At 39.1% G+C, this 24,647-nt stretch overlaps 1 protein-coding gene across 1 annotated transcript in view; it reads right to left on the bottom strand.

The window, feature by feature from the left end:
- grik4 (glutamate receptor, ionotropic, kainate 4) overlaps positions 1-24,647 on the bottom strand; it is a 262,394-nt gene that overhangs the window by 48,230 nt on the left and 189,517 nt on the right. Inside the window, 2 exon segments of the mRNA XM_051065501.1 lie at positions 1,097-1,249; positions 4,960-5,121. Coding sequence (XP_050921458.1) covers positions 1,097-1,249; positions 4,960-5,121 — 315 coding nt within the window.

The following is a 24,647-nucleotide window of genomic DNA, read 5'->3' on the forward strand; positions in this document are numbered from 1 at the left end:
GGAATATATATTTAAATAAGACTACACATTATTACCTGCTGTCATTGAAAATATCTACTATATGCAATTAACATGTAAATATGTCTATCTGACATCATCTAATTAATGTGATTTCCTGTCCTTGTTGTTGAACAGAAAAAAACTATATTAAAAAAAGCATGAAAATGTAAAAAATCTAAAACTTTGAAAATAGTTTGACATTATGGGTAAAAGCTCATTTGCTTTTTTGTGAGAGTAAGCTGTGAAGATCCTTGTGAAACAACAGGAGGGAACAGCTAGTTACCAAGGGTAACAAAGTTGCCTACTAACATCTCTGAAGCTCACTTATTAACACATTATATTACGTTCGTTTAACCTTTATAATTAAAAAAAAAAACTAATTTCAAAAAATGAGAATCTGGTTTTACTGTACGTTATGTGTTGGACTATTTCTTAGACACACACAGTGACTTTCTGTAGTGTCCCTTTGCTTTGCAACCTCATGGTAACAAGGTGGTCACTGCATCCAGCCAAGAAGTAGTTTTTTGTACAGATTAATATCATGTTAATTTGGGTGCTTTAGAGCTTTAGAGGTACTTGGCAGACCGTTTGTCAGCATCTCCAGTCTTTATGCTAAGATAAGCTAACTGTCTGATGGCAGTAGCTTCATTTATAGCATACAGATATATTTGAGTTTTTTGTTTATTCTCTTTTCTAACTCTGACTTGCAACAAGAAGGGCAGGAAAAAGCATTAATTAGATGATGTTAGATCATCAAGCTTATTTAGTTCTTCTTTGTGCTTTACTCTCTATGTTAATTGGTATTTCATAACCTAGATATTTTTATTTGCGGCAGATAATAATGTCAAATATTATGAGCAATAACATTGCTCATAATCAAAATCAGGCTAATTTGCCTGATTTTGTTACCTTTAAACAACCACTGCAACAACAGTTAACAACTTCTGGCTACAGTTTCACATGAGACATGACAGTGTTCTCATCTAACTTAAGAAAGCAAATAACCATGTTTCCAAAATGTCAAACTATTCCTTCAAGGATTGTAGAGGCCACTGCTGTCGACTGTTTCCATCACATCTAGCAGAGGCAATCTTACCATCCTCAGGTAATTCATGAGGCTGGTGCCGTGCTCCCAGATCTTGGAGGACTTGCAGGAGAGCTGAGTGGCGCCAACGTTCTGGCTACGGTTCAACTCCTGGACTGCCGCCACCACCGCGTATACCGCATCAAAGAGCAGAGCTGAGGAGAGCTGCAGAGGAAGAGGGAGAGGGAAGGGAAGAAGGTGAATACATTATGGCTCTCTCTCTCTCACACACACACACACAAATCCTTGTACATCTATTTTTGTGGGGACCCATCATTGACATAATGCATTTCCTAGCCCCTTACCCTAACCTTAATCATGACACCTGAATGCTTAACCCTAAGCCTTACCTAAAACTGCTTTTACCCCAACAGCAATTCAAACCTGTAGGGTCCAGCATTTTGGTCCCTGTGAAGCTATGGATGGTGGGCTTCTGGTATTCAGACCCCATGAATATAGAAAAACAAGCGCAGACACACAAAACAGCTGCAAAAAATCAAAGCACACAAACTGCAAGTGTAACATGTCAGTGGTTAGCAGTCAGTGAGGGGTTAACCCATCCCTGGAGTGGCAGTGAGATTATTCCATTAGATCATTAGAAAGACTCTGATCTGCTGACAGCGTTGAAAACCATCTCTCTCTCTCTTTCTCTCTCTCCCTCTGTCTCTCTGAGAGACTCTGTCCTTCCTACTCTTATCCCCACTGAAGCTGGCACACCCTGACTATTCCAATTACCGCCTGCCTCTCTCAGCAAGGGCCAGAAAACAGTGGGAGAGGCAGCTTTTCCTCTCATCTCCCCTGTACAAACAGCCTCATCGTCACTACCACTGCATCCTGCTATGTACATTTGATTAAAATGCATGATGCCCCGCATTAGAAGGTAGGAGAGAGTCTGAGATTCACTGCTGTACATCTGTGTAATGGAACTAGAGATGAAATGGCCCTGATGTTTGGTGGATATTCGTACAGGGCTGAGAGGAAATGTGATGCATAGTAAATTCTGGAGACCAAAGAGAATTACAATAGGACATTAAACTGCAAAGCTGTGATGTATTACAACCTTAAATTGGCCAACATAATTAGTGGATTGCACATTAAGAACAATATGGTGTACAAAAACAGCCTGTGGAGACATTACAATCATGAGTTGAAGCATTTTAGGTTTGACATATGGGAATAATGTCTTGGTATTGGGAGAAGATAAAGTCAGATTGTTAAGTTGGCATTAAAAACTGAATGACAAAATGTTACAGCAGTATTTATGATTATGTTCCACTTGTATCTATTAATATCTGTGATGTGAAGCTAATGATGTCATGACATTTACTCATCTTCATTCCACTACTCACTATTTTTCTCTATGGCATATGGAGTAGCTAGTATGTGTAAGTTAATATTACATGTCTCTTACTATAGGTCTGGACCATTTATAAATTCTGTTTGTGTCTTACTAGAATTTCTGCATAGAAGAAAATTTGTTTATATGGGTGTGGTTGTTGAAATCGGTGGGTTTTGCTTGTGACCTACTGTCCCAGCTGATGATACGTAGAAATACAGTGACATGCAAAACTGCATTGCACAGTAGCAAAAGACAGCTCCAGACTAAATCGGAAAATCTACTGCATTAGGTCTGGTTTGTGGACGTTATTTTTGAGAGTTTTTGATAATCTTCACTTGGCACAGCAGCTCCACTGTCACAGGTGCACTCTGTGTGCCAACATGGGCGGCACACTCTATTTCAGGCCTGTTTTGCAAAAAATAGTATTATATCTAAAACCTTTCAGTCTGTGGTTTTGTTTGATCTGTAACACAGATACAGCCAGGTCTTGTGCACCTACTGATATTTTAGCCTCAGACGAAGGAAAGGATTATCTATGTGTCTGTGTAGTCTTTGCTTGATGCTAATTTAACAATTGGATCATCACAGAATATCAATCTCAAAATTGCCAGATATTTCTCCTGTGAAAGTTTCTATTACTATGAACCTATCAATTTTTAATGTCACAACCTTCATCTTCTCAGTGGAACTTTTATGATCAGTTGGAAAAGTGCATGTTTTATCTTTGAATGCATTAAAAGCCTTAGTTCTACATCTGTAAAGAGGTCACTTGTATGCATTTGTTGTGTATGAAAGCCCCACAGTTACATTTCCTCCAGTCCTAATTACTGTTAATAAAAAGACAGCATATTATCTATGTGCATGTCTAAATGAGTTAATCACTTTCTTGCTCTGCCGTCATCAGCCTTTATTCTCTCCAGTTATTAGCTAATTAGTCACAAGTCCTAATTGCTGCAGGCTCAGAAGTATCCAAGTGACCCGCTGTGCACAGAACACAACATTTTTCCATGCTGTGTTCAAACTATTCTTAACCTGTTTCACCACCCAGCTTGTGTGAAACAGAGGGTGGTGGTGGTGGGTGCATGTATGGGCGGATTTGTTTCTTTTTCTTTTTTAATTTATTTATTTATTTTTTAACTTTCTCTTAACTTCAAACAAAGAGGAGATACATTCAATTAATTGACTTTACTGGATTTCTGGCTCCTAATGAAGCCCTCAAGACAACAGAGATTTGCGACAGTAGTGTTGATCTTGTTGGTTTTGTTGGCTTTGTTGCATTTGTTGTATTTCTAATTATTCACTACATGGTTCGAAAAAAGTCTCCACAGCTAGAAAATTTCTACCTTAATTACTTTGAAGAAGTTGTGTTCAAATATATAAATGTAAACTCATATTTATGTGTAAAATCATGTAGGCACTCAGTTATATTTCAAGTATAATATATACAGATATGTAAAAATATACTGTAGGCTTCAGCACACATAATGGAAAACAACATTTAGTATAAGATGTATTGAGAGAAAGTTCATTATACCATTAACATTTAAGACATGATATAGTGAGCTCGCCTTTACTGGTCTCTGAGAGCAGGAATCCAATCTAATAGCTGGTGGAGCTCATCTTGTTACTCTCAGATGACGTTTTTATGAGTGACACTTCTGGACAAATGGGTGAGAGTGCTTTGCCTTCAGAGGGATTATGGGGGTATCTGTAAATTTTCATCTCATAAACAAGCAGTCATTTACAAATAGGTGGCACTCGTCATGTTTATGCAGGTAATTTACAACATTTTATTTGCTGAATCTGGCATAGAAAATTCAGCTAGGTCTATCTCATAAAATAGGTGTGAGAGTGTTGTGTTAAGAATACAAAATGTTCTTGCTCAAGGCCCAATATTTCTGTCTAGTACAGTTGACTCAAATGTAGGGAAAAAAGAATGAGAATGAGAATTATTCAGGATTCCTCAGTCATTTATATACAAACAGTAGTTTGGTGATTTAAGGCTGTTTTGAGACCACTCATTCAAATATGCAGAGCACAGTATGTTAGGTTATGTTGAGGTACAGACTGTTTAGATGAGAACAGTGGATGATTTAAGGGATGCTGCTGTGAAGGTAAGCCACTCTTTTGCTTTGCATTTCCTCTGAAGCAAATTTAACAAGGAAGATGCCATTATAAATGTAATAAGGAGGGTGGCAAACGCTGCTAATGAGCTGTCTGGGAAACAACAACTGCCTACAGCAACACCTGCAATTACAGCACTTAACTGGATAAATGTCATCCTTGTATATTTCACAGCCATTTTTGTGTCTAAGTGACTTCAGTGTTTTAGTTGGTAAATTTGAGATACAGTGGTACATTGGCAGTGGTACACTAAGTAATCCCCAGGAAGGCTGTGTTTGGACGTGGTGAGGAAATAAACAAAGAGAGTTCATTATTCTTTATTCTTACATGGGTAACCATGGTTTTCACAGTGTGTGTGAGATCATGTATGTGCATTTGTGCGTGTTTGTGTGTGTGTGTTGTCTGCACTAACTGGAGTGCCAGCGAAGGGTGCATGGTCACAGTTCTCTTGCCAGGAGCGGTTGAGGCTTAGCACAAAATCCTGGAAGAAGGGATGAGTTTTGTTGAAGACTGAAAAACCAACTATGTTGACTCGTTGGTCCGCCACATCATCCAGTCGTAATAAAGAGAACTCCTGTAGGGAGAAATGAGAGAGAGGGACAGGCAGAAAAGATGACCGGGTTAATGCAGTGACAATGTTTTACAATGATCTACCCTAACCTGCTTTAAATAACATCAAATGATATATTAAATCACTGTCAAGGTAAAAATGCCATGTGTTAATCAAACATGTTTAATCTGTCTCACTTAGTTTTCATTAACTTCCATTATTCCAGTTGATTGGCATGAGAGAGCTGCAACAATTTGTTCATTCTCACCATTTAGCTACGCATCACTGCACCAAATCATGCATTTTGCACTTGCCATATGCATTTTCTGACATATAGGTCATTGTATGAATAATGGAAGGAATAGGGGCTAGAATTAGAGAGAGGGACAGACAGAACATGGGAAAAAAACAAGGACACTGAGACAATGGTAATTGACAAAGTAAGGTAGAAATCCATGGCATATTGAAATGCTGGGAGGAGAGGAAAATACAAGTATTTGTTATTTGGCTCTTTTGCTCCGGGGACAAGCTGATTTTTTTTTATTCGCCTGGGGAGCAGCAGACAGGGGACAGGTGGAGATAGAGATGAGGAAGAGCAGGAAAGAGAGGAGGTAGGGGTGTGATGGGGGATGGACGTCTCCTGAAGGTTAATAGAGGTGTCAGAACCCAGTACCCCCTCAGGTGGTAGCCTTCGCCTGGCAGCCCGCTGTGCCATCCAGCTCGTGACAGCCAGACCAAGCCCAGTCTACCTATCTGTCTGTCACCAAGGCCAGGGACTCTGAAGATAAGACAGGTTGGAGGGGATGTTGAGTGTTAAAGGGGAGACTGAGGTAGAAAATAAAAAGGCGTGGTGTGGGAGGAAAGATACACCTGGTTAAACCAGGATAGCCTACCATGGACAATACCTTGGAAAAGCAAGTAAAAGACTTGATGTAGGTATGAGAGGAACCAAAATCGGTAGGGAACAATTATTCTGATCAGTCACAACTTTAAAACTAGTTACTGGTTATATATATTCATACACGCATACACTGTGTACATACTGTATATTTATACTGTACATACAGTATACTGGTTTTAATGTTGTGGCTTGTCAGTTTATCTTTTAACTAAAAACAATGATCAATACTGCTAAATACTAAATACACTTCCTTTAGACCTCCTGCCAACCCACCTGATGTGTGGTGCCAGCCTTCAGGATTAGGCCAAAATCTTATTTAAAAATAAAACAAAACAAATAAACAAACCAAAAATATATTTCAGTCAGGTGAAGGGAAATCTTGACTGACTCCTGGAGATATCAAAGCTTACACAGTCTAAGGCACAGCTATGTCACAACAGAAAAATGAAAAACAGAAAAATGAAAGCAGAAAAATGGTCTTTTTCATCTGTAGAAGGAAAATGGATGAGAGGGGATTAGGCAAATCAGATAATGGAGGTTCAGACAAAAAGAGTGAATAGGTCAGTGAATTAAATAACTGATAAGCAGGTGGGTAGAAAAAGCTCTCAGACCAAGAGGAGACCAAGCATGAGTCACTCCACAGCAAAGACACCAGTGGGTGACTGCACTGATACAGACTCAGAGCAAAGCAGGGCAAGAGGAAGCAGTGGATATTGACTTTGAGTGGGGCGCCTATTATCCCTAATGCCAACCTCCCAGACACCTTGGAAACCCCAAATATTTAGTTATGTTGGTGTGTAGCAGGAAACCTCTGCTACATGTTAAAAGCGAGCAACTCTGTTAAACGAATAAATAAATTCAATGTAAATGCAGAAAAGGCCTACACAGGATTCAAGATGATATACTAAGACATCGCAAGAGACATGTTAAGGAGGATAGGATATGGGGTTGTAAAGGAAATGAAATACAGGAGATACATGAATCTATTCTGGGCAGCAGTGCAGACTCCTCAACAGGAATGATATGTGTGATGTATCTGAAAGCCTGTGCACTTTTTAATGGCATAAGTATATGTATTTGTACTTGGGGACTCAACCTCACACTCTCCTGGTCATCCATTAGAAAACTGTCTGCTGCCTTCAAAGAGGATGAATGGGAGGGTATCTGATTGCTGATCATGTTTTCCTCCTACTAAAGAAACATATTCATTTCAAGTAGGAACATGGTGCAACAGTTTTGCTTTCAGCGGCAAATTGACCCATCTTCCTTAACTTTGTGCAGAGTTCAAACTAACTGAACTTTGACATGCAAAATCACAGCACTCAGCCATGTTAGCTATGCTAGCTCCCGCAGTTATTGCTAACAATTCCACCCACACTATTTCCTCTTCCCCCTGCTTTTCATCACAATAGGTGAGTAAATTTCAACAGTCTGACTTGATTGTTATTCATCCTGCTCCAATAGTGCTTTCAGATTGGACTGCGCTGCACCAGCACTGTGTGTGCACCTGGGTTTGCGCTTGCACTCAGTGTCAAAAAAGTTCAGCCCAAACAGTTGTTTTAAACCACGGAAACCACAAAAACAAGAGTTGACAAAAATGTGTGAAACTGCGAATTTGTCTCAAAGATGTGTGAGAAAACAAATTTTGTGACTGAAAAAATACTGCAAAGACAGCAGTTTTAATAGAAAACATAGAATTTAAAGCAGAAAAGAACCATAAAACACATTTAATGAGAATACGTATTGCCTGATTAGGAATTGAGACACTTGAGTCTGAGGGCCTGCTGCCTGCTCTGAAACTTCTGTTAATGAGGAGGATAATGGTCTAATGGTCTTATTGGAGAAGAGGCTGTCTGTTCTTTAACTTTTCTATTGAATTTAAAAAACATCATTCAGTGAAACTGATAGCCTGGCTCTCTTGATTTTGCATTTTACTTTTGAATGTAAACCGTTTAAAAAGTGAGCATACAGTAAGAGTGGATATAACTGCAGCCCTGGAACTAAATGTGCAGTACAGTAAGTCTATGTGAATGAAGAATAGAGCTAAGAGAAGGATTACATATTCCTCTGCAAAGCTTGAGGAACACTTAATCCCTATGTTAGCTTTAACCACCTGCGTGATCACGTCAGCAGAAAAATCAAATTTGTCAATATCCTTTATGTATTTATTTTTTATCATAAACTTAAAGCAAAGGTTATATTATTGATTCCTGTGAATTACATTAAACACACTGGTCTCCTTGTATCTTTAGCTATCCCTTGTGGGGGCTCCTAAGCCTTTTGGGACTGGCCATATAATTACTGGCTAAGTGTACTTTAATAGATCATTAGAGGCAGAGCTGTGCAAACGAGCCTATCATTAAGCATGCCCCTCAGGGGTGCCTGTATGTATGTATGTGCATACGCGCACGAGCACACGCACAAACACAACCACAACCACAAACTGTAGAGTGCATGTGTACACCCATGCACAGGAAAATGAAATCCCTATAATTGAGCAACACATGCACATACTCACTGAAGACCAAGGTCACCAAAATATCCTTAGGCTATGTCTGAAGAAAACTAATGTGCTGCGTTTGTGGGCTTTCAGGACACAGACACTGACACACATGCGCATTCAGATTCAAATACACACACACACACACACACACACACACATATAGTCAGAAACAACCACAAACTAAACTAAATCCCTCCACATGAGCAATTATGCTCTCTTGCATACTAAATAGGTGGTGTGAAATGGACAGTGCATAGTAGAGGACAGTTGGTTCTCAGCAGTTGGGGGAACGAAAAGGCAGAGTTGGAGGATAGAGGAGAGCAGCAGAGAAACCAACTGTCACCACTGAAGGGGTGAGAAGGGCGGAGGAGCAGAATGATGATGAGGAGGACAGAGAGAGAGAGAGAACGATTGAGAGAGAGCTCGAAGTTGAATCAATGGAGAGAGAAGAGGGTGAGAGATTAGTTGGCACAACTGAGAGCTTAAAAAGCAGTGGGGGAGAAAGAGAGAGCGACAGAGCGAAGATGAGAGGGGGCAGGAGGGTGGGAGAGTGTGAGGGAATGACAGCCTGGCCGAGGGCCCCCGACACCGGCTGTCACCTGGAGATCAATCAGCAGCTGGGACCCGAGCCAACCAACCAAAAACTGTTGCTTCACCTCCTCAATTCCTGTCCTTTTCCCTCTGAAAACCTCACAATCTGGAAGTCCGTCTCATCTATTCCTTATTTCTGTCTCAGTTTTTACTCTCACAGTGTCTCTTTTATCGTTTCTTATGGATTTTGATATCATTTAGCTTTCAGTGATTTAGCTTGCATTTCACACAATGGACTAGTAGAGCATGCACACATGTACACTCACCAACACAAATGCCTGAATGTGTGACCATTTGGTGTTTGTTACAATGTAGTCAGCTTGAGTGGTGAATAATGAGATCCCAGGAGGACTCATGTTGCTGATAGTGGGATACCCTGTCATGAACCCTACCCCTCCACCCTCTACACACCCATCCAAACATACACACAGACATATTTCTTGGCGGTGGTATAAGCCTCTATAAATCCACCATCCTAAACAGGATATACAAAATGAAGCAAAAACCTCTTTAGATCAACTGGCCTCTTTCAGTTCTTCTCTTTGTCTATTGATTTCATCTCCCTAAATAGGATAGAAATGCTGAGATTATAGTGAATCTCTAGGCTCCAAGGGGATCTATTGAATCAGGCTGCATCTCTGCTGCATCCATTGTACATCCTATAACTGAAACTCAGATATCTCAACCAGAAACATTCTACAGATAATCAGTCGACAGATAATCCTTTCAAATGCAAGTTAGACCGTATAGGGAGTTATGTAATATGCATGCATGCTGTGCAGGGAATATTAAAATTCATATTGTCACTTTTCTCATTTTGTGAGTATGAAAAGTCTAGAGGTTGAGTCATCTCAACATTTTGTCTGTTTGAAGAACTTTGGCAGTTGTAAAATTAATGGAGTTTGCTGAAGTTGAGAACTACCAGTCATCACAATGGTGGCGTGAAGAAGCACTGCAATAATGTCAAATGAGTCAGAACAATGAATTAAAGTTGCACATTGAATGACTCTTGTGCATAATTTTTACATCAATTGAATGAGTGTTAAGGACTGTCGCACAAGTAAATGTAATGTTTTTTATTTTGTGCTAATATACTAAAGTCATCATAAGCAGAAGTACAGTTTAAGCAGCAATAATTGATTTTTGGCCACTTGGGAGCTGTGCAACAAGCTGTAAATGCAACACTGATACTATCACTTTATAAAGTGAACGTGTTAGCAAATAACTGCTGTTTACACATCAAGGCAGATAAAGACCAAGATGAAAATTCATTTGGAGATGTGTTAGTGTCCACCTAATGAATGTAAGTCAAGTTTCCACTCTATGCCTTGCTGTTTTGGTCTCTACTAACTCCTGAGGGATATATCTGGGTCTCTGTATCTGGTCCTCTCTGCTAAATGCTATACTATGTTCACGAGCTAGTTGCTAACTTTGCTGATCTTTCTGATTTGGGTCTATCAGAGGATTTGCTGCTATTGGAAACAAGACTGATAAGAATGAGACGACACCAAACATTAAGGTGTAGGCTGCAGAGTTGAAACTATGAGCTGAAAAATGCTAAAAGCTCCATATGTTTGAGGAAAACGCCAAGGTTAGATGATAAATCTCTTATTTTGTGCATTATGTAGTTATTTGATCCATTTTCAATATAAAAATGTTGATTAGTGCAGTTTTAAGGAGACACAGGCATATGACATGTCCTTAGGTTGCTGAATCCTCAGATGGTTAAGAGTTCTTTTTTTTTTTTTTGCTCCATAAAATGTGCCCCAGATAGAGACAGAACCTTCTGTGTTGATAATCATCACTGACAATTAAAAAAAAGAAAAGAAAAATCATCTCCACCCCTTATCTAACATGGCGGCACTGTGAAAGAACAAACAGTCTGCAGTAGCTTATGATTGAGTAACATTTCTGTAAATTGCATATTGATTTCTGTAATGATAAAATACTAATTAATGATGTCCCTCCGTTTATACTGGAGGAAGGGAAAAACAGGAAAAATCTTTAGGTCTGAGTCTGGTCTTCACTGCAATGAAATCCATTTCTAGTGGCACGCTGATTATTCTCTAATAGTGGAATGTTCATGCAGTGTTTTTGGCAATAAGTCATTTCATGCTCGTATCAATTGCCACGTAAATTCAGGCTGAGCTCTAAAGCCTCCTGCAGCCTCTTAATTACAATGTTCTCAGTGAGCGTGGGATGGGAATAGAGAAGGAGCAGAGAGGGAGCATTACCAAATGTCCTTCCTAGTGACTTGTTATGAACCTGGGATTTAACAGCAAAATTGGATAAATGATTTACTGAATATTCTGCTCATGAAACCCAACACAATAGTCGGACATGAAAAGTGAAATTGCAGCTCCTCTAATTTCTCACCCTTTGCTGTCTGGATATTTTTGCTATATGTGCAAGGATTGAACCAGAGTAATCTCTCATGAGTAGGTCACTAACCTGTCACTTACATCATCCCCAGTGGTTGGGTCATTTCATTCACTGTGAGATGACCATGAAATTAACATACCATATATCTTAGCGCAGCATGCTGAGGTTGATACATTAGCTTTGTTTCAAAGCATTTAATAGCCACATACATCAAAACAATCTGGCAGCATTCCTGCAGAGTGTTGGAAACAAATTACCAATTTTATTCCATTATTCATAGAATTATGTCTGACCTGCAACAGTAACAACCTATTTGTGAGGCAGAGACCTTATGCCCAGAATAATTCGTAGGCTGGTGGAGGCCAAAAACATCATGAATATTGCAGATACTAGCATATGTTTGGAATCTGAAACAGTCTATCTTTTCCAGTAAACTATTCATTCAAATCCCAGCAGGATTTTATAAAGGAACATAACAGCTAAAACACACAGAGAAAATGACATTTCAAACAAGAACAAGCCTTCAAAGTCAAAAAATGTCTTCAAATTACTTATGAATGCCTCTTTTAATTGAAAAGCTTAGCATCCAAAGAGCAGATTACTTTGCTGGGAAACAGAAAATGGTTCCTGGACCTCTAAGGCTGAAGACAGCAGACGGCAGTGGGAGTGGAGGACTGTGTGGCTAAAATACAGAGGCAGAAAAAAATACAGGGGGAGAAGCAGCAGATAATGGAGATAAGACTCCATCTAAACTCTGCTCATCTCAGTAAAGTCCTGAGTGTTTCACATCGATCACCTGAGTGTTTCTCATCAAGACCAAGTAACCCCTCAGCTTTGGGACTAGATGTTCTATCTCTGTTAGAGGGGCCACAGCAGGAAAAGAATACACTACATACAGGAAACGTCTGATTGGCTTAATGGCCGCATCCAGGTTTGTTTCGTATCATCTGCTATAATTCAATATCAGACATTTCTTGTGCTTTTTTTTTTGAAAGATGCAAAGGGAAAGCAGCTCAAAGGATTTCATGCTCTCTGGTCAAAACAAACTCCAACCACATTTAATCTGTGCTGACTCGCTGAGGTGATGTGAGCCTTGCTGGCTCAGCCCTGTAGTTGGTGAATCGATAGTGACAGGGGCTCACTGTGGTCTTTTGTACCAAAAAAAGAGGGAGATTTTGCTGCCTCTCTCAGATTCTGTTTTGAATAAGCATTTTGTGTCTGATTTCTACTTAATTTTCTGCTATGTCTCATTTGACATAACATTCCCTGACTTTTATACAAGATACCTTAGTAATCCTGTGTTGCTGTTTTCTGTCCTTGGTGGCTATCAATGTAAATGCCTTTTAGTGCTATTTTAAAATCCTTTCGATCTACTTGCTTCACTGTGTTAGTGACCTAGTCGTTAGTTTTGTTTTCATCTTCATTTGCCTCATTTTGTTTCACAGGAAATGTAAGTATGAGTATTTTCTTACAAATTCTTTGTGCTACTCTCAGCCCAGTCAAAAATGAAGCTAATTCTGCAACCAATTTAACTGGATCAGCAGGGTGTTCTGTATTGTGATGGGAATGAAAACTGTTAAGCATACAGTACACACTGGCATCATAAATAGCTCAAAAACTGAAATTAAAGCCATCTGCTTAGAAAATCACAGTCGTATTGTGATAATGATACACATAAATTAAGTTCGCTTCCTAAATCATGTGCAGCACAGACGCTTAAGAAGACGACCTGCCATCAGCCGCCTGTTTCAGGCGGCATTCTCCTTCCCTTCCGCTTCCTGCCTTTTACCATTTTTTCAAAATCATCTTCACTGTGGAATATAACACAGCCTCTGAGATAGCAACCTACATGCTGAATATGGCAAGTTTTGACAAAGATTTGGATTGTGCAATTCATCATACAGTCAATATACATCTTTTACTGCTTTTTGCTGCATTTTCTTTGCTGGGCATTAAACATTTTAATGACAATGATCACCTCCCCACATGGAAATGTTCCACCAAAACAAACTCCCTCCTGACACTATTTTGCAGGGGTACCATTGCTGCATCCTAGACTTGACAACTGTGATTGGTTTTAAGAAATACAAACAAGTCAGAGCATTTGTTCCCCCTACAGCAGAATGATAATAGGTGCAGCCAGAAGCACTGGCACAGTGCTGTGGAGGTCTGGCAATGTGAGACTACATCTTCATTACCCTGATGCAAAGTTAATTGAGGTCTGAGTGTCCAAAGATTCTCAACAATCTAATGAACCTTCACCTGCCTGTACAACAGATCATCAAGAACAAACTGTAGGGAGACAAACAACTTGTTTGTTGTCCCTCACTAATCCTGATTGGACACGATCAGCTCAGCAATCAGCACAGCTTGACCGTGTATCGAACTTTCTGTCTGGATTTCTTTGTCTGGGTGGAGTGATAATCAGAATACAATAACAGTTATGCTTCATCAAAATTAAAGCCCCATCAGCCTGATTAAAACAGGCAATCTGTGATATTTGCTCCAACTATCACAAAGTAGAATGGTACTCAGTAGGGCTCACACCTCTGCTCAATCTTGAAATTTTAAGGAAAGTTAAATTTCTAGATCTGCACCAAAATTTGAATGGGGTCTTCTCTGGGTCATGTCATATCCCTGCACCAAGTTTAATGCAAACTGGTTCAGTATTTTGTGTAATCTGCTGACAAATAAACAATGAAAAAGACAAGGTGAGAACATAACTCCTGCAGAGGTAAATAAATGTGCTATAAGTTAGAATACAAAAGCACTGGCATAACCAAGGCCACATTTAGAATTTAACACATGAACATATACACTTAAATTTAACAGTATATAGTTTGTTCAAGAGGCATGACATCAGGCTAAGTGGGATCATGGCCAACAGCCACATGAGCTTTCGGATGCTGATTTCAAGCTGAAAAATAATTAACAAAGTAAAGACAAGTGTGCACAGTTTAAAAAAAACAAAACAAAACAACTTTCTTTTAGTTAATTAGCAATTCACAAGCACATTAGTGTTAAGTAATGTGTCTGCACATGCAGGAGCATCTGCACCCTTGCAAGTCATGCCTGGGTGCTGGTATTTTAGAATTATAATGGTGAGAAATTTCTACTTAATAGAAGGAGTCTTAACAAAGCATCCATGTAAGGTGTTTGATAAATGTCACGTGAAGTAGTAAAATGAGTCTTGACTGATGTTGACTTTGTGGTGGCAGGTTTCCAGCTTATTATACAGTACATGGCAGATTTGAGATAGGTGAATGAGAGGAGGGAGAAAAATTGGGCAGGAACAGAAACAGGAGGAAAAAAAGAGGTAGACAGAGAGTAGGTGAGGAATGAAGTGATGGGGAATGGAAAGGGAAAGGGAAGAGGAAGGAAGGGCAGTAGTGGCCATGTAGATAGAGGATTGCGGGATGATGGCGGATGAGAAAGTTATAGAGCATAGAAAGGAAGTCAGGTATGAAGTCAGGCAAGCAATTTCAACTTTCCAAAGAAGACCCTACCATAAGCTGCTGGCTCTAGCCCCAGGATTTGGAAGATAATAGGCTGTAATACAATTGTCAACACTGAGTCATCCAGACATGGGGCTCAGAGGGAGAGTTGGTGGTAATAGGGCTGACACTGAGTAATCAATACGCCAGAACTCCTCACACATTCAAAGGTCTGAATGTGAGAGGTGGAACACTGCACTAAATTGTTTACTTTCATTTACACAACATCCAACCGCCATCTGGCTAATCTGAAAAGATAAAAAGAGACTGGGGGACTTCAAGTCTTATGATTTTATGGTAAACAGGTCCTCTCAATGTGTTTTAATATCACTGAAAAGTTATGTTTAGGGTGATAAGGCGAGGAGGTCTGACTCAAATATTAAACATGCCAGACTGTTAGTAGTCTCACACAGACTCCACTATCTCCACTATCATAAGGCAGTCAGAACTACTCAACATTTTTAACTGCATACCATCTTTTAAAATGCATTTTCCTTCTTTATAGGCTGGCTTGTGGTTTCCATTAATGTCAGTACTCTTTAAAAATCTGAATGCTTTCGATCACACGGGTTCTCTTTGTGAATCCCAATCAATTTATAATTTCTTGAACATGAACAGACCTCACGTCCCAACCTGTTAACCCTCAAAATTATCCATAAATGATTAATGAATGCCCTTCATGAATACTGATACGAATGTCAATGCATTTGTCATTCTCCTCTCTTTGTGTGAGAAAATAGAACAGTCAGAGTACAAGACTTAAAACAGATGTTTCCCTTTTTGTGAGGTGGGTGACCATCTAGGTAACCAAAGTATTCTGCATGTGCCTTTTTAATGAATTAGGGTGGCCAATTATTCACTATTTTTCATTTATTTTCTTTGAATGGAAATGCATGCAGAGAACTGCGGACTTTCAATAGACTTGTGGAGACTAATCTTTTTTTCTGACCTGTAATATCAGACAATAAGTTCAATCAGTGATGAAAAGGTGGCTGAAGCATGTCTGGCCCCATGTACCCTACAAAACCAGCAATAAGGCATTATAATGCATCATAATTACAAGCCTTTACATGAGTTTTTCACTTTCAGTAGTTGCTTTTTTTGCAGCAATAAACTGGGACACGTGAGCTCACAACAGACAGATGATGTTTTAATAAAGTAGACGTCTTCAAAATAAGGCAATAAATAAATGATTAAGACATGAATGAGACTCAGATTATTAATCATCTGTGCAATCTGATATGGAGCATAATGAGCTGATTGGAAGTGTCAACAGAGCATTTTACTCAGCTTCCATGTCAGAGCAGTGCACATATTCAGCCTTCAAAATTGTTTTCTAAATGAACTCCAAACCCTACAACATGGTGGCACTAGGAAAAAAGCATCACAGTTTAAGCTGGATATGTCATTATTTTCTCAGTGTTTTAGAAATGTGACTAATACATGAACAGTAAAGCCTTTGTAGGTCTAATAAAGGTAACTGTTTTTTTTACATTTGTTTGTTCACCAGTGGGTGATGACCCTCAGGGAATGGACCCAATGGAGTAGATGAACTTTAAAAAATAAAATAAAATAAATAAACAAACATAAATCCAGAGTTATGCTATCAATCTTTTGTAAATGGATAAACAAAGGTCGCAGGTGAAGCAGAGCTGTACCCACACTACAGCCATTTACTAAACATTATTCTTATCAAGCTTTTTATGAAATTTTCTCTGTAACAATTCACAGAGCACTGAGTGGCTGAGGCCTTGATCCCTTCTTTATTGGATAGTTAATGGTGCAGAGAGACAGGACAGATGAAACAGAGTTGGAAGATGGGTGGTGGTCTTAATCAAATATAATCTAAATCAAAACCAGGATGGCAGGAGAAAGCATACACACCTTATTGATGCAGGCCATCAGGAAGGCCCTGACCTTTTCCCACTGTAAATCTGGATTTATAGTTATGCATTAGGGAGTTACAACATAGATATGGACGCCATGCACATGGCTACACCATCGCAGACATGTTTCTCCTCAAAAATGTGTCAGGGCTATGGTGGCATCCCACAGAGGGACTGCGAGAATAACACTACCAAAGTTTCCTTCAACTTGCTGAAGCTCAACTTGGATCTTGAAAATACTTTGTAATAGTCAAATCAGAAACTAACACTGGGATAAGTGTGTATAGTGGGAGTGCATAAATTTGTCCTTATATCTGGGGTCTAGCTGTGCTGGTATTTATAATGTGCCATCACAATTCATGTAATTCTCAGCAAAGTAAGTTGGCATCTTTGCATTACAAATGAGCGACAAGAAGACATTATTTGGCGAAACACACTTGTTGTGACATAATAATCACATAGTTTATATTCTGGCTGGATGTGACTCTCTGTTGTCACCGTCCACGTAGCCTATTACCTTTTCTATTACTCAGTTGATTGATTCTCAAACTCTGTGTCTAAACAGGGAAATATGAACTTTACATAAGCCGTGGAGGGGAATTAATTAAATCCCAATCATTTTCACAGTCACAGTGGCTGCCCTCTAAAGCAGTTTGACTGACAAGACTTTTTTTTGGATTTATAAATCTTCTGTACCACAGTGCACACCGGAGATGGAGGGCGAGGTTGATGTAAAGTGTTTTTTTTCCTCCTCTCTTTTTTTTTATAGGAATGTTCCCTCCATTCATTCACATTCACAGATATGGGACAAGAAATTTTACCAGAACAATAAACTTGTGAAATTGAATTCTGTATCACCTAGACAATATTGTTATCAAGGCCAGACACACCCAGAGAAAAATACAGAGTAGGAGAGAGACACTGAAAAGGAAAGACAGAGAGAGAAAGACAGACAGAAGGGATGCAGGTTTCGGCTGCACAGAAAGAGGTGAAACTGCGAGGACAAGGGCAGACAACAACTACCATCAATTCTTTGCTACTAGAGGTGCAGAGGACAAAGCAGAAACTACAAAATTAGAGAAAGAAAAGTTTGGGCAGGTCCGTGGAGACAGGCATACATTTAATCTGTTCTTCAGTGGCACACTGAATCAAAAAAATTGACAGTGTTGGGAGGAATAATTAGAAGCGTGGAGCATGTCAAGCCCAGAACCCCAACTGGCCAGGAACAAATGGCGGGGAGCGGGTCAGTGTCTGGGAAATAATAGGGATTAACTAGTGAATAACAGCATCAGCCATGCTTCAGAAGTAAAACCTAACTCCCCTCATCACCCTTTTATTCAAACCTGCCAATCAGCTAAAACTAATATGAATGGAGAAAGGAGGAGGAAAAAGAAAGATGAGTTTAAATAAATGTGTTTTGTGTATTTGCATGATGAATTATGCTGCCTTACAGGCAAATATGCAGTCTTTTTCTGTATCACCAACGCTAGTTTATGACAGCAACACCAGATGACAGAATAAATCAGACACAGCCTATTTCCGGTAAGCAGACAGACAGGCAGGTAAGATAAGCAGGCCAAGATGTTACAGCTGTATGTGTGAGTGAGTGGGAGGGACGGGATTTTGCGTGGGTGAGCATGTACATGGGTTTATTTATTTGACTTTCGTCATTCATGTGTATGTGTATGTGTGCGTGCATGTGTATGTATGCGTGACAGTCAGGAAGAGCTGGCAGCTCTTCAGGCACGGATGCATGACAATGACTCCAGTGACAAGAGGGATCACGGGTGTGTGGAGGGGAAATGGAACATGAAGAACAAAACAAACAGGCGGAGGGGGGAGGTTGAACTGATGGCCCCCGCTTTGCAGAGAAGGATAATATGTCAGCCAGCACTGTGTGTCAAAGCATGTTTTTGATTGTTTTATGTGAATGCAAGTGTGTATGTGTTTGTGTGTGTGCGTGAGAGAGAGAAAGTGAGCCTGCACGCTTTCATCAAGACTCAAAATGACATCACAAAGTGAAAGTGTGCCACGCGAGGCGCTGCTAAGGCCCAATCCCGTGCTCACCTAACCTTCAAATGACATTAGGCGTCCCGTCAACATATGACGAGTCACTGCCAACCTGATGTGATTTATTCAATCCTGCCGAGTAGCTTGGATCGCGGGATACAAATCACTTAGATGGAAGCCATGGAGCGGGGACTGAGTGCGTATGTGTCAGAAAAAAACGTGTGTGCCAATGTGATTGTGTGTACACCAACTTAGTTTTGGTTGTTTGTGTGTGCACATCCATCAGACCTTCATATGTGTCTGTGTGACTCTGCGTGTTGGATTAAGTTAAAGCCGAGGAAGCCGCGTGATGTCGGCTCCTCACATCCCCAAAAACAAAGTTGTCTTCACAGAGAGAAGCTGTAAAAAGCCCTGTGGAGCTGTTCAGAGTTTGTGCTCTTCCATGAAGCATGTTTTTGTTTTAATCTCTCTGCTAACTGTGACCCAAGGGCCAGGATTTCTATTAGATCTACAATTAAAGCCCAGGATATTAACAGCTGGTATTAAGTGGACTTAATGGGAAAGAGGAAAATAAACCGGCGCTGAGAGCTTTATCACATGGAATAAAAGAAACAATGTTTGATACAGGCCGAGTGATGCCTCTGTGCTCGTTTTTCTCCCCCATCACCTACGAGTCTAATTCTGATCAGCACCATCAACTAAAGGGAATACTTGTATCTAGATTAAGCATTACATTACCAAGGACCAGTGCCTTGGAAATCACAGAGCAGAATTAATGCAGCGGCAAACACATGGTAGGTTTCAGAGACCGTTATGAGGTGCAACAATCTGAATCATAAGGCTTTTAATGGAGATACAGGCAAACAATATATATATATATATATTATATATATATCATCTCTCTTCTCCCCAGGCAGCATCCATTCAAGATCATTAGCTCTAATGATGGTCAATGAATGATCACTCTTTCTAATCCATCTTCTCCACAGAGACCTTAATATTAAATAGATGTTGCCATATATAACTAACATGCAAAGACAAACACACTTGTATAAATTATGGGGAGCTGAGAGAGGATGCGAACAACTCATATAGCTATAATATACTTGGATTGTATAATAAACAGTTCAGACCACAGTCACTAGAATGCAGTGCAATAACTCCACTTTATGATAAGGGAGAAAGGAAGCATTTCTACCTCTTCTTCCTTCCTTGATTTCTTGCATCAGATTACTAAGATCAACACATAACACAATAAACTAAACAAAACTGAAATGAAGACTGAAAGCAGTCAAACCCATAAGTGGGCATGACAAAAACCCTGACTCGAGACGGGTAGCTGCGTGAGGATGTTGATGAGCATCTTGAGATGATTCAAGGGAAACAGATTAGGCAGGGGAGCAGTCTGGCAGATCGTTAGTCAGGGATGTCAAGACCAGAGATAAATGAAGTGTCAGCAGAGGAGGGAGACAGAAGGAGAGTACTGCTGGAGAAAACAGGGGCGAAACAAGGGAGAGAGGAGAGAGATGGGGAAGGAGGAAAGAGCAGATGCAGAAAGGATGGAAAATTTAAGAATAACTCATGTTTATAAGCCTTGACAATCTGTAAAATAATTGTGGAATTTCGGAGCAATAAATTATACAGATTAAGACCTGCAACAGAGTTGTACATCACTAGCAATTAGGTTAGCTATAAGTTTCTTTTGATCCATCAGTGAATCACAAATATATTATCTAATGTTAATACATGCATAATTAATTTTAAGTTGGTCTCTTAAGAAACTCATGTATTTATCATCACTTTTACTAATCCTATATGATTGATTATTACAAGCTGCTGCTTAAATTCTTCAGAAATTATTTATAAAGTGAGTAATTTATAATATATTACAAAACTGAAAGTATGTGTGTTTGATCATCTAAACTGTTTCTGCAGCCTTCAGTGTGAATATAAATAGTGTAATTTAGTACAAATATATGTCATCATTTGTGGAGCAAACAGGTGTTTGACACGTTCTCCCTTGTTCAAAATGTTTCTAATTTTTTGTGAAAGTGCTATAATTATATTCAGACTATTTTGAAATCTTATTTATTTTTCAGCCAGGAGAGCAGGGTAAGAGACTGCGAGAGAGGAATGACATGAAAACACATTTTAGTTTAATGTTATGTATTTGAGCTAATTGTGCTGGCATGTCAGTGTATTTATTCTGTGCTAGTTGTTCAGGATAAATTTAAACAGAGTAACAATGTTGTGCTTTATCCACACTCACCACTGAATTAATGTCAGGCTCAATTAAGAAAATCCTACCTTTAGTACATCCCAGTAATGGAAGAAGAGAGACACACAACATGTGATTCAAACACAAATAAATGAAATAACAAAAATAAGACAGTACAGTTTCTAATACAGTGACTAACCATAGTAACTTGAAACAAAACTGTTATATTAGCTCTCACTTGTTTCATCTTGTAATTATAACCATAAACTGGAAACTCTAGACAGCAATTTACATGGATTAGATGTTCTTTTGATCAGAATACACAGTGAAGGTTGCCACCCTAGGCACACAGATATGACTGTTCAGTGATTCTGAACCTCAGAATGTAATTTATATTACCTGTTTAAGTTTATTTAGGTCCCATCAGAAGGTCAACTCTCCTGGCACAAGTAACACAATGTTTTAATGATAACGGCGGATAGAGATTTCGTATTTTTGTATTTATTCCATTAATGAGAGGCTGTGGTAGGCAAACTTCCCCCTAAAAAACAAGTTTAAATTATAGACAGCAGAATTCAGATTTATGTAAGCTAACAAGAAAACATCATAAGCCACGAACTCTGTGGCACTGCCAAATAAATATCTGAAAAATGCTCCCACAGACAGAGTAAAGATTTTCACCTCTGAGCTTTATGTGCTCTGTCTCCCTCTATATTTTAGCAATGTCTATATATATAGCATAATGAAACAGAAATTATGTGTGCTGCCTGCAGTCTTTTAAAAATACAAGAAAACAAGATCTAGTTGTTAAACTAAATTGCTTCAGAGAATGGATAAATAACTTCAGGAAGTTCCGGGGAGGAAACCCAGCAATTACTTTTCCAAAAAACTGATCGCTACCTGAAAAACACTTTAATTCTCTGTGGCAATGGGAAGCTGTCTCCATACAGAAACTTCTTTGAAGCTAATAAAGTCACACTGATGTCAAAGCACAATCACTTAACAAATCTTCAGCACTGGTTCCTAAAGACAACCCCCTCAACCCTGAAAAGAAAAGAAAAAACTAAAGAGACAAAACAATAAAATAAATAAGTAAATAAATAAATAAATTAATTAATTACTGCTGCCACTATTCAATATAAGCTTGTCATGTTTTAAGAACAAGATAATCACATGCAGTTAGTTGCTCATTTTACTTCTCAGACACATTTAACTCCATATTTTTCTTAAGTGTTGCAGAATTCTTTATGTACTTATATAGTTAAATTAATCATGACCATAAAAAGGACTGTCAGGAAGAAGTAAATGTATCAGGTCACAGGTCATCTGTAAAAGCTTTTTCAGGGGGAAAGGTGAGGGAGTGAGCGATAAGTGTAACCTTTAAATAGACTAGACTTCAGAAATGTTATTTGCTGCCTGAGATAATGGAAATATCTGGACTGGAACACCTGTTACCATTAAGAGTGCATATATGCACTCATAAACTCATAAGATTAGTGATCGTACAATCTTCTATATAAACTATCTTGCTTCCTGTATATCTGTCGCTCTAAAAGAGGGACCATCAGTTTGGAGACAAAGGTGTTGAGAATTCTTAAAAAATGATCACCTCAATCAAATAACAGCTCAAACTTATATGTAATCCAACAAGTCCTAAATGAAAAGACAGGTTTGCTGCCTCTGAGGTTACGTGTGGGCAGCTGAATAAAGACTGCACTTATAGAGCTGAAGTCATGAGGTCATGTCCAGGATATATCCTCTGTTCCACCAGCCTCTGTAACTTTGTGTTCATGGCTATCCATATTCTAAAACAAACAGGCATACACTATACCAATCGCAATCCTGTCTCCTAGAAATTATGTTTATATATAACTGAATTGCAAAAGCAAATACATTTTATATGAAACATACTGTAATCGCTGGCTGGTTTGCGTTTAGAGAAAAGGTATTTCTTTTTGTTTTGTTTTGTTTTTTTTCTTTTCGAAAGAATAAAGTGCTACATTTATTAACAACACAAGCGGATTCACAAGGAGGTAGCTGGGGAGGATGTCAGACATAAAAATGTTTAATAAAGCTGTAGTCACTACATGTGGATATTGTACTGCAGGATGAAATACAGTAAACAACAAAACTGAGTACACTCCTGTGCAATATCACTATGATTCAAAGCTGTATCATCTGTACAATAATTATATTATTTTTAAGCTGAAGTGCAGGGTATTTTATGATATTTATGATTAAAAACAAACATATTAGACAGACTGCATTAAAGGTACAACCTCAGTGCAACAAAACTGGGTACACCAGTGACTGCCTTTTGTCTGTCTGAAATCAAGAATCCACTGCTTCAGTTTTTCGAATTGCTGAAAAATTGTTAAATCTAAAATTGGAAAGATCACTGTTGTAAAGGAAATCCACCCTGACTGGGATGTGAACCCTTGGTTTAAGTAAACGCCTGTTAAGATCATACTAACGCCCACTCATCACTCTGACCCACATACCTTTGCTTTTCGCTGCACTGCGAGAACATCACATAATGTCCTGCTTTGGCACTGAATGTTCTCAGTGTGTTACTGTATTTGAACAAATGGCCAGTGCTGTCATTTTCTGCACAGGACAATCTCATGAAATGGCATAGTGTACTTTAATGAGAGGATGAAAAAGTGATGCAAGCATTCAATGTATTATTGCCACTTTCAGAAATGTAATATCACAGTAAGTTTGGAAAATGGCTGAACAATGAACTGAACTGTGAGAGAACATAATGGAAACTTGTTCCAATCCTCTTTTGTGTTTGGGTGTACTTATGCATATGTGTGTGTGGTAAGCATTATGCTCAAGCAGCAGAGCCATTTAAATACACAATAAATAGGATGAATCACTTACTTTCGACAACTAAAGAGACAACAGCGCTTCTATTTTTCTACTCACAGTTTCTGCATTATGTCCCAGGCTGCCGGGGGCTCACTGCTGACCATTTTAATGATGTTAGCTGAAGCTATTAACGATGCCGTCACTGAGCAATGGCTGGATTTTAAGAAAATGGTGGTGATGGTGGCAGGAGGGGAGATGTGGGGTCATCATCTAGTATCTACTATGAATCTGTGTGCTATGCTGTGCCCTCCAGCAGACCTGCACAGCAACACCAGAGAAGAGTGATGAGAAAGCTTATTTAAGTGTAGACACAAAGGAAAGACAAAAAGGTTAAAGAAAAGGGGAAGAGAAAAGAGAGAAATGACTAAGAGAATAAGAGAAGTGACTATGTCAAGGGCTGTGGAGGAAAACATGAAGATGGCGGCAGCCCACTCTTAATGAGTCATAAATCAGCTTGATATGAATCATCTCTACAGCGCTATTAGAGCAAAGTGTTTCGAACCTCATTAATTTCCATTAGCGAGCAACTCTCTGGTAAGTTTACTATAGCATCAAATTTTCTCCTATCTTTATAATCTTACAATACATCTCACATATCCCCTACTCTCAAATTTGGCGTCAACACCTTTCACATCCAGCAGGGATGTGCACAGACCATTGTAGTGACACATTTTAAATAAAGGAACCCCCC

This window comes from Lates calcarifer, linkage group LG21 (assembly GCF_001640805.2).
Source record: "Lates calcarifer isolate ASB-BC8 linkage group LG21, TLL_Latcal_v3, whole genome shotgun sequence".
NCBI lineage: Eukaryota > Metazoa > Chordata > Actinopteri > Centropomidae > Lates > Lates calcarifer.